The following is a 12,135-nucleotide window of genomic DNA, read 5'->3' as shown; positions in this document are numbered from 1 at the left end:
TAGCAGTAAATCCCGACAATGTGGCAATGGTGCTCTCTACTGTTTAAAGAGGACAATACAGCTCCTCATATCTGATAGATCATGAGTTCTGGGAAGAGTAATGTTCTCACTCAGTTACAGTTATATGCCTTAGCTCTTCCTGGCATTGCAGAAATAGCCTGAATGCATGTTTGCTGCAGGCCAGAGATGAAAAATTCAGGCCCACTTTGACTCAGGATGATAGTAACTGAGATTTAAATTGAAAGCCCTGGCCGTTAATGACCAGAAGTCCATTAGGGTTCCAGAGGTTCTGATCTATATGTGAGTGAATGCGGTTGATTATATGCCAGGTGGACTCGGCAGCAGAATACTGGGAAAGGCCATGAGCATGACTCATAGCCCTGCTAAGAGAGAGAAGCGGAAGTAGCTGAATGTTTCTCACTGTCCAGTACAGGATACGCTGTGCTATATCCTGAAATAATTGTTTCTGTATTTTGCATGTACTGATGCATTGAATGTTAAATGATGCACATGGCATCACATGGTTGCACTTTAGCACTGGTCTGAAGAACAGTCTTCAGGTTTTAAGGTTTGGATTCAGATAGGAAATGCTGGTCCAACACCATAAAGTTCCTAATGTTGAATTATCTGCCTAAATGAGTGCAGTAGGTGTTCAGACCTTACTAGAGGTTTAGCTGTGTACATCAGCCTGTTCTACTCTGAGCCTATGTGAGCAGGTGCAGCAGCTGCTGGTGCAGCTGTGCGTTACTCATGATTGTGAACAAGGAGGAAACAGGGTACATATGTATAAAGTCCTCAAGAGCCTGAATGCTGTCCTAGGATCAGCTCCTGAGACAGATCACCATGTTCAGACAGTTGTGTTAATTAGGGTGGACATGGCAAATGCTGATTAGAGATCAGTGCTCTACATCACAATGTTTTAGCAGTTGAGCTGAGAGCATAGATACCGAGATATTTACTGCCTGTGTGAGTGTGCACATGGACTTACTTTTAGATATGTTAAGAACAAAAGTGTCCTGGCTTTGCAGGAAAACCAGATCCGAAGCAAGAGTGGAGCTTGATTTTTAATTTGATCTCTCAAAGACGAAAGCTTTAAAGCTTTTAAAGGCTTCAAAACTTTAAATCCAGCCATTATCAAAATTTCTGCACAATGTTAGTATTTAAAAACAAAGTAATTCAGAGTGGTCTGATGCAAAACAGATCATTGTAGAGCAGTAGTCACCAACCCTCCTCCTGGAGATCTACTTTCCTGCAGAGTTTGGTTTCAACCTATGTATTCAGCTGCCCCACCCCCTTATTTAACACTAACACACCTGATCCAGCCAATCACGTTTTGATTAGCTGGAGCAGGTGTGGCAGATTTTGGTTGGAACTAGACTGTGCAAGAAGGTAGACCTCCAGGACCAGGCTTACTGTTTCAGATTTCTTTACAGTAGTGGTGATAGAACCCAGGGGTCACAATGCCTACAACACAAATGTACCCATTTCATTCATCATCTAGAATGACCACTGAACCTACATGTGTCTTCAGAGTTTTATGTGATGTTTATGATGATAAAATAGTGGTAAATCTGAAAAAATAAAAAGTTTTTGGGGATTATTTTGCCATACAATGTCCTGCATCTACATCTCCGCCATGAATGGGTTTTAAAAATATATTCAAGAATGAAAGCTTACCCTAAAGCCATCACGGAACAGTGTCTCAGGCATCAGGAAGTGTATTCATAACCATTTCATGTTATAACTCTCTGTGAGGAAGCTTTTAAAGACATTGAACTCTTCAGACGTCTGGTTCCTATCACCACCACTGTGAACAATTCTGACTTGCCAAGTATTTCACATGAAACCACTCTGAATGACGCTGTTTACATCTTAACGATGGTGGAATTCCCCCTTTAAGAGCTGTTTATCTGATTGTGACAATTAGATTCTGTAAATAAACAGTAATTGTGTATTAAAATTTGCAGAAGTGTGCTCTCTGTCAAGGATGCGTTCACTTGTCTTCACTTAGAAAATCAACAGAACATGCCATTTGGTCCGGAGTGCCTAAAATTTTGCATATGACTGACACTGTAGAAAAATGAGTGTGAGCATCTGACTGAAATCTTCCCAGCAGGGTTTGATGTTGAATCTTTCATTGAGACATTTTCATCTGGGAGATTCAAGTTCATCTCAGGCCTGTGTGTCATCAGCACTGATTACTGTTTGTTTTTCTTTTTACTTTTTTTGTCTTGTTTACTGTTTGTTATTTAGGGAGAGGAACAGATGGGAAAACTCAGTTTCTTGTTTCTCGTAATGAAGCTCCTGCTAGATACTTTTTCTCGTAACTGTTTCAGCTACAACTACATCGTCAGTGTAATTAATCTGTTCAGAGAAGCCAAACTTCATTTTAAAAGGCTCTGAGCTCTTTTCTAAACTCTCTCTCTCTCTCTCTCTCTCTCTCTCTCTCTCTCTCTCTCTCTCTCTCTCTCTCACACTCTCTCTCTCTCTCTCTCTCTCTCTCTCTCTCTCTCTCTCTCTCTCTCTCTCTCTCTCTCTCTCTCTCTCTCTCTCTCTCTCTCAAAGTAAGCGACATTATAGCGAAAACCTCAAACACACACACACATATATACATACACACATGCTGACTCTCTGTTACCCGGGCAACCTTGCCAGGGTGGAGGAATACCTCTTTCCTTCCACCTACATCCCTATCCCCTCCCTTTCTCCTCCCTCTGCTTGCTCTCTCTCTCTCTCTCTCTCTCTCTCTCTCTCTCTCTCACACACACACACAACACACACAGGCTCTTTCCTTATCATCAGCTTTTTTTCTTCTCCACACATCCCCAGCTCTCTATCTCTTCTCTCTTTCTGAGCATCTCTTTTGTCCTCTCTCTCCCCATCCCTTTTAGTCCTCTGTCTCTCTCCCATTTTTTTTTCAAATCTTTGCACTCCTTCACACTGTGTGTTCTGCGGGATGGGCTGTGGGAATTCCACAGCAACCAGCACGGCTGGAGGTGAGTGAACCTTTCTGGCTTTGTATGTGTGTGTGCATGCTCTGCAGCATGTGCCTCATGCTGTTTTGTGGGCTTGTTTTATGAATGGGGGTCTCCATGCAGCTGTAGTGACTTTTGTGAGGGGTGGATTTTATTCATGAATGATCACACACTCGACGAGCCTCGACGAATCTCATTGACTCGAATCGTTTTAAGTAGGAGCTGCTGTAACTGGTCTACTGATTGACACCTTTGTCTGTTGACTTAATCTAGCGTAGTGATCTCTGTGTGGATAACTACTGTAGAGAGATCCAGTCAGAGCAGTTAGATGATGTCATGCATGTGACGTTTCATTTGTGCCAGTGTTTGTGTGTGTGTGTTGACCAGCAGCTTGGCCGCTCTAGAAGAGTTTGACAGCAGTCTGAGCTGTGCTTCAGTATGACTCATCCAGCGACACGCTCACACTCTGCACGCACACAAAACACAACATATAAAGCACAAATGAGTCTGAATCAATATGCACGCTGTTCTTTGTATATCACATGCTCACTAATAGACTCTCACTGTCAGTGTTCACTGTCTATTTCCAACATGTTGTGGAGAATTAAAAAAAAGTTTCTATTTATTTATGAAAGTGTTTACTGTTGGTAATAGTTGACAGCTGCCATGGGATGAGACTTGACATATGAAAAGAAATAAAACTGCATGGCTCGTTTCTACAGACTCTTTTAGACCTGTGTATTCATATGGGACTATAGCCTGTATGTACAGCCGCATGCAAAAGTTTAAATGCCCTCACTCGAATTACAATTATTATTGATTTTCTAAGTGAAAATAAGTTAACACATCCTCTACAGAGAACACACTTAAATGTGGGATTTTTTCTGCAAATTTTAGTGCACAATTTAAATTTTGTTTTTTGCTGTTGAGCATATTGGAAAAAGTAAAACATAAATATAAAATGTGCCACAACTTTTGCACAGGCCACATTTATGTGTTTTGTCACAAGTCAATTTTGTGCAGAAGTGTGTTCTCTGTAGAGGATGTGTAACTTATTTTCACTAAATCAGTAAAACGTTATTAAATAGTAGAATATATACTGTACTTGTCTGTTTATAGTAATTCCTTGATAGGTTATCCAGCTTGAGATCTGCTCACCACTTTTCAAATTCATTCTGGATGTTAATTTTATTATACTTTCATTAATTTTGTTATAAACCTTTGTCTGTTATTATAGAATCATCTACAGCCCCTTTCATTATTCTGAACACATTTAACATTCCTTATTTTTTACAGCTTATGTGTGTATATATGTATATATATATATATATATATATATATATATATGACCATGCTATCATTCATGCATGTGTATCGTCTACACTATTCTTTTTTATTCTTGTTTAGGCACACCCACAAGTCTTCAGGTTCAGCTAAACCCACAAAGTTCACAGCAGTGAATGTGTTTACCTCACCATGTGGCCAATTACCCAGCCTAACAACCCCCACACTCTCTATTAGCACACAGCATATGGTGCTGCAAACTGCTTGTCAGCAAGAAAATAATCCAACATCCGAACAACATCATCTCTTGATTTTATAAATTTGAATCTAAGACATTTCTTAGGCATTCTAAGACTTGGCAAAACTGGCTGATCATTGTGAATCACTGTAAAATGCTGTAGCGAGCAGCAATTGAGATTAGAACACAGAAAGTTGGAAAAGAAACAGCACAGTGAAATATTAAGCCACTTTTCCAGGTTTGCTATGTTAAGGGTGGTTGGTCTGTTCAGTTTCTATAATGTTTACACACAGTCAGAGAGCTGTTGGGATGAGCACTGTAAAAAAAATCTGAGTCGGTAAGTTTCTCCACAATGAATCATTTCACATCAAACCACTTTTGACTCTGTTTTCAATGAGAAAATTGTATAGAAATTTTGGAAAAAATGTGGAATTCCCCTTCAAACCTGAATAGGAGGATTCCAGTAACTCTCGCTAGCACTGAGTCAGTAAAGTGTGCTCATTAGTAATATATTTTAACAAGTGTAGACAATACTCAATAGCAAGGAGCTGCAGTAACCTTTAGTAACCTCTAGTGTCCACTGAAAACACACACACACACAGGCTGTATGATGACTCATCGTTAGGTTGATATAATGTGGACTGGCAGGGTGTGTGATCTCTCCGCTGGCTCCAAATCTGCCCGACAACAGTTCCCATCACGGTTGCCAACCGTGTCGTATCATATGCTCTTACAGTATATTATATTGTATTTTAGATCACGTTTCATTTCTTTAAAGCTGCACTATGTAAGTTTTGGGGATTTTGGAGACCTCTCTGGTGGAAACATTTAATTGCATGCAACATGCGGAAAAACATTTTGGACTCCCCGAACAGATGTAACAGATGAATCTGATGATTGTGAGCGTGTTGAAAGAGTATTCAAAGAGAACTCAGTCAAAACTTGGTGAAGGAAGTGTGTCCTGAGGATATAAGTGAATTATCTTCTATAGTCACTGTATCTTCATCAGTATATTGTTGATTTTGTATTTGACACCTAAACATTGAACCAGATCTTTTTTTTTAAAGCTGTGTTTACACATAAAGCATACGTACATAATACGTAAAGATGTATGATGTGGTCCGAAAGCCCCCCACAAAACCTGACCTGATGCCTCTGACAAAATTATTGATACCTCTGACAAAATCGAGCATGTATAGCTCGATATATATATATATAAACACACACACCGATCAGGCACATAACATTATGACCACCTCCTTGTTTCTACGCTCATTGTCCATTTTATCAGCTCCACTTACTATATAGGTGCACTTTGTAGTTCTACAATTACTGACTGTAGTCCATCTGTTTCTCTGCATACTTTGTTAGCCCCCTTTCACCCTGTTCTTCAGTGGTCAGGACCCCCATGGACCCTCACAGAGCAGGTACTATTTGGGAGGTTGATCATTCTCAGCACTGCAGTAACACTGACGTGGTGGTTTAAAAACTCCAGCGGCACTGCTGTGTCTGATCCACTCAGACCAGCGCAACACACACTAACACACCACCACCAGATGGACTACAGTCTGTAATTGTAGAACTACAAAGTGCACCTATATAGAAAGTGGAGCTGATAAAATGGACAATGAGCGTAGAAACAAGGTGGTAGTCATAATGTTATGCCTGATCGGTGTGTGTGTGTGTGTGTGTGTGTGTGTGTGTGTGTGTGTGTGTGTGTGTGTGTGTATATATATGCTACCACAATTTAAAGGAGTGCGTTCTTCATTTTGCAAGAGCTGCAATTTTAATTATAGTCTGCATTATCAACAAAGTTGTCTTAAGTTAAAGAGGGGAAATTTAATAACAGAGCTTATGCCTGTAGATGAGTTAGACCCATTGTAAAGCGAACAGACATGTGCTGTGTACATGATAACACAGCCACAAATAACTGGCAGTTTGGTGCACTATGGAAAGCGTTCAAGCCTCAAACTACAAAAAGAGGATATGCTGGTCTTCTTAGCAAAAAAGAACAAAGTTGCTATTTAAATTTTGGTCCTAATATTGGATATTTTCCCCAAATTGTCTGGCCCTACCCGTCCCTTTGTAATTCCAACAGCGTCTAGAAGCACTGAGTGATGTCATCTGATAGCCATGTCATATCCTCCAAAACCTGCTTTTAGCATATGCCCTCTGAGATGATTTGGTTTGGGCCATAAAAATGATGTAATGTTTGATTTGATCTCTCCACAGGTCCGCCTGAGGCTGCCAAAGACGAGTGAGTAGAAGTTAAACTTGAATCAAACTCCAGGCACTTGCTAGCTACAGCTCCTCACACTGCAGGAGGTAGATGTCATCTTTATGAAGTTACTTTGATTTGGTCATCAGTCCACCCTCAGCATCGTCAGAGAACATAAAGAAAGGCAGCACTGGAGGAGTGAGAAGTTTCTAGAAGCTCAGTCAGTGTGACTCCTCTGGGTACCTGGAATGGCTTGTCAATCAACACCCGCACTGGCGCTGGAAACAGTAGGGGATATGGTCCAGGCTGTTATTTTCCAAACAGTTCCTAGAATAAGCCCCACACACACATACACACACGCACCAATCATCTCGCTTGTCTCCAGCCTTGATGAGGCCCTTAGAGTGTGTGACATGCAGCACTCATCAGTGGCCGCGCTCTCAACCAGTGATCGCCCATACACCAGACAACAGCCAATCACGGCTCTCTGTGGGAGGGTTGCAGCCTTCAGCCAAGTGACTTTCAAAACAAGTTCTATCAAATCAAGCACTGCTTGACCTCAGCAACAGCTGTTATCATCAGCTGAGGAAAAGTTCTTCTTAGCATTTGTCCAGCAGACATTATTTAAAGAGGCATTCCATCCATTAATATGCTATTTGTCAAGTTATGTAGTATTCTGGAACTCGGTATCCCTCAGCCTCATTGCCTTGACAGAATTCTCAGTGTTCCAACAGAACTTGGATGCTTTGCTTGTTTTCTGACATAAAATAAACCAAGCACAAGCACAGCGACAGAAATTAAAGAAAACATTGCTTTTATTCAGTTTGTGGCAGAAAACAAATTCATTTACATGAAAAATCATCAATTTTGTGGAGTCCCATCTGCAATCAGATGCTTCTCTACATTTCCTCCACTTTGAGTATCAAGTCTTTCCGAGTCACGAGGCTGAAGTCAGAGTCCGAGACACTGGTGTTGAAGTCAAAGTCGAGTCCCAAGTCTTGCTTGTTTTTTTTTGTTTTTTTTTAACTAAAGTCATCAAATTTGTGACTCGAGTCCAAGTCATATGACTTGAGTCCACTCCTCTGATGTTCTCTCACTAGAATGCTTAGCGTGCATTCCACACATAGATAATACTATCATTGGCAATCCCTGTGGTGTCATCCAGTCATGACTGCTAGCTTAGCCAGTGAGCTATACGCTAATAAATACAACCAAGATAGCATTAGTGTAACTCCTACCTCTGTCGTCAAACTCATGCAAAATCATAAAGAGTGATTTTTATCTGTTTTCAGCCCAGGATAAGAGTTTTTTTTACCTTTTCAGCTAAACCAAGCCAAACTTGGTTTGGTGAGGTATCGAGACAGCCCTCGTCATCTGACGAGTCGTTTCTGTCGTTTGATCAATCCATTTTCTCCACTGATAATCTGAAGACAATAACCATAATTATATAGTTCCAATAAGAAATTCAGCTCGTTAGCAGTAACGTTAGCTATCTGTGTTCCTTCTGCATTCACCAGCTGTCCCCAAAAACCCACCCTAAAGCAGTCATATTTTCAGGATACACTATCAGAAGGAGGTTTTTCTAGTCTGAAAACCAGACATTCTCACTCTAGAGACTACTGCAACACCACAGTAGGATCCCAGTAACCAGGAATACAGCAGATGTAGCAATTATTACATTTTTCATTTTGGCTTTAAATGAACCTGCTGGCTTTGAAGGACTACACAGTGCTTTCTCCATCATGCAGTTGATGCATCAACCTTGTCTCTTGTTCTTTAGGACTGAGGAGCCTCCTCCAGAGGATGAGAAGAGGAAGAACTATGGAGGAGTGTATGTGGGCTTACCTACTGACCTCAGCAGCGTGACAACAGTCCAAACCCCGTCCACACATAAAGGTCAGATTTCTACCTGTTCGTACTACAACATGGAGAACCGTTGGACCATAATCACTATTTCCTCTAGACTGTAACAAAGAAACCTGGAGCTCTTTTTTATTATAGTTTAATTGATTATCGTGTAAGATTGTTGTTCCACCACTTGGTCCTAGACTACATTTACCCTCCAGGGCGATGCACACCGGGACCAGGGATGGAAACCAGTTGTGTAGGCCATCCAAGACAGTCTAGAGCCCACACTCTCTGACGACATCAGGGTTAAGTCATTAAAACAGTTGGCTCCCAAGTGGTGCAACTATCTAAACATTGGCCCTATCATTGCGAGATTGCAAATTCGATCCCTAGAGATGCTACATCCATCCGTTGCCGGGAGTCCAAGAGAGCATAGTTGGCCTCGCTCTCTCTGAGTGCTATGGCCCTTCATCCCTCTTTCCTGATAACTCAGCACGATGTCCTCTGCAAACACTGAGCTTTTCAGTGATGTGTTATCAACGGCTAGCAACGTGTCTCAGAGAAAGCACATGCTAGGGGGAGACCTAACAAGCAGGTGGAGTTGGTCATGACTAAATTGGAGAGACAACTGAGTAAAAAAAAAGACATTAAAACATTTTATACTGGAGCTTCAAAGGTACTCTTTTACAAACCTTTGTGATAGTCAGTGTTGTACCATTCAAGTTCAGTGTTTAGGCTTGTGTGATATAATGATTTGATCTTACACTGCCATGATATCCAGTGACATTGACTCTCATTATATTATTACACTAATTGCACAAGTGTGCCATTTAACTCTTAAATTAAGTCTTTTTAAATGATAAAAATGTATGACATTATATTTCCAGTTTAGGTTTTTCTTGTTAGATATGCATTTACTGAGTATTGAGTAGATTTGCATTTACTGAGTATTGAGTAGATTTGCATTTACTGAGTATTGAGTAGCTTGTTTAACAGGTGCTGTAACCTTGTTATGAACTCACCTGTTGTGATCATAATTGTTGAAAACAATTGGTGGAATTGAATTGAACTGTTTTTTAGATTTAAACCCAACAAAAAGAGTCAACCACTCATCCCTAACAGTGTGATGTGTAAAAAACTGTAACAAACAAGTTGTCACAAAAGATTGCAATACTCTGGCAAAAATGATTGACGGCACCAAATATTTTGCACTAGTAATTCACAGGCATACATATTCATGTATTTATTAAATCTGAGATATGAACATAATGTGCAATTATGTATTATGCTCGTGTGTGTGCAGGGCATGTCTGCCCTGTTGTTCTGTCATATGTTAATTACAGAAGTCTCTTTCCATAGGGAGATAAGAAATTGCTAAGCAGAGGCATAATGAATGTATTTCTCTCAACAGATTAACGATGACTCGATTGCTGGCTGCAGCACATGTGCAGGTTAGTTCAACTCAACCTTTTTTAAACCCACAGATGATACAAAGTACAAGGCAGTTCATGAATACAACACAAATATTTTCACCTGCCTGACAAAACTGTGACCTGTACCATATGCGTTTGGTGATTATACACTGACCATCAAATGAGCATGCTTCCTTTTTTATTACAATTTAATATTAAACAGATCTTGCTGTCGTTCTCAAAAGAACTGAACCTAATAACAGAATAACTGCACTGAAAAAGCCCTATTTTGGGTGATCGTGCCAAAGCCCACCCATTTTGTCCGCTTGTTGTGATATCAATGTCTTGAGCTATTTAAACCACCTTTGGGGTGAAAGATTATATCCAGTGATTAGAATTCTTCAGTAACATTGATGGAAAAATATGGATGGATATGATTTACAAAACTGGAAATGAACTAAATTTTCATCTTTATCGGTGTGCAAGCAAATCAACATTTATACAAGTATCTCAGCACGGCTGTGTTTGTATAGAGGTGTGAACTGTTTTCACAGCAGGGGGTCCTCACCCCTCCCCTTTCACCACTCATTGTTCACTAGCAGCTCAACACAGAGTCACAATATTTCACGCACAGAGAGCCAACAGTGTCCTAATTAACCTGATTGCGGAGTTACAGGAAATATGTTTTTTCATTTTATTAATTGAAAATATTGAGTGAAAAGAGTGAAAATGTTACTTGGAAAGTTTCACAAGAAGACAAGGTGTCCCCAGACGTTTGACGGGCAGTGTAAATAAACAGCAGTACACTCTTGCATCAACCAGCCTTTATATCTTAATGTGTTATTTTTACACATGTTCACAGGTCTGTTCAAAGGGACGTCAGACTCAGCTGTGCTGTCTCACCATATCAGCAGAAAAAAGCTTTCGCTGATTGAACAGGAAACAATCAACAGCGAACCAATCATTTCTCCCTTCTCAGGGGACTGACATAAGATAGGCCAGGTGAGGTCACAGGGCCGAGATAGCAGCACTGCAGAAGAGGAGCCAGGCTGTTCAACTTGTTCAGTTCGGTCCTAACTGCCCTTTTACACTGACCTAAGACCAGCCATGCAGAAATGTAAACTGTTACGTATCTGAGAGCAGTTCTGTAGTAACAAGTTGTCACTATTGAAACCTCATGACTCTTTCCTTTTGTCTTTTCTTTTTTATACACCATTTGAAAATGCCAGCTGCCCTTTACAGTGGGTGAACATTTTTTGACGAATGGGCAAAAGAAATGGTCAAAAATACTTGAAGTCTCTTTATATTACCGTACATAACAGTTAAGAATGTGTTTTTTCCTTCTCCTATAAAGTTATCTTTTCTGAGATGTGAGGTTTTGTCTCAACAGTGGCAAAGTGCAAAACTGCTCCCAGATCTGCATGGAAAGGCCTACCAACACTTTCTCAGGACTTTAATCAGATGTGACTGACCACACACATGAGGAATAATGAAATTTCAAGCAATTGGGAGATTCCAACCCTAACCGTGAACTTATTGGATGTTCTGCCTTGACTTTGACTTTTTCTGTATCTAATTCAGTCCTTAAGAACTCCAGCTATCATCCACTGCCTGCCACAGCTTGTCTAGTGTGATATAGGATGTTTTTACTGCCACAGCCTTCTTCAGGGAAGAACATAAACTCTGTAACTAGCACACAGCTGACACACTTCAGGTCACCAAGAACACTCAGAACCCTCCCTCGCAGAATTCTTGACATTGGGTGCATGTGTCTGAGAGTGAGAAAAGTAGAAGGTGGGAGTAGAAAGAGAGAGAGAGAGAGAGAGAGAGCTGAGGGGTGATGGGGTTCAAGGTACAGAGTGTACAGTGGAATCATGGGTTTTCTACAAAGAGTCGCCAAATGCCATCTGTACTTCTGTCTGATTTAAGACGGCTCTTCTCCTTTTCTGCTCAGTAGTGTTGCCTCCTGTACAGGATTTCCCTGGATTGTTTGATTTTTTGGTTGCTTGTCCAGGTGAAAAATTCATTCCATTCCTAGACTAAATGTTTTGAATCCAACCATTTTCATATGTTAGTATTTCATTTGAAGTTTACACTGCTTCTTTCTATCCATCTATCTTTGGATAGGTTCATTTTTTTTAATGGGTTTGATTGGTTCAG

General features: G+C 40.5%; 1 protein-coding gene across 1 annotated transcript; it reads left to right on the top strand.

Moving 5' to 3' along the window:
- Positions 1-2,956: 2,956 nt before the first annotated feature.
- On the top strand, positions 2,957-11,600 carry si:dkey-261e22.4 (overexpressed in colon carcinoma 1 protein homolog). Its single transcript, XM_036575519.1, has 5 exons — positions 2,957-2,996; positions 6,730-6,754; positions 8,496-8,611; positions 9,975-10,014; positions 10,838-11,600. Exons 1-4 carry the CDS (start codon positions 2,957-2,959, stop codon positions 9,977-9,979), a joined length of 186 nt encoding a protein of 61 aa, XP_036431412.1. The 3' UTR covers positions 9,980-10,014; positions 10,838-11,600.
- Positions 11,601-12,135: the final 535 nt, after the last annotated feature.

The sequence above is a fragment of the Colossoma macropomum genome, unplaced genomic scaffold (assembly GCF_904425465.1).
Source record: "Colossoma macropomum unplaced genomic scaffold, Colossoma_macropomum, whole genome shotgun sequence".
Lineage (NCBI taxonomy): Eukaryota > Metazoa > Chordata > Actinopteri > Characiformes > Serrasalmidae > Colossoma > Colossoma macropomum.
Note: the sequence above shows the minus strand (reverse complement) of the source record. Positions and strands in the feature narration are given on the sequence as shown.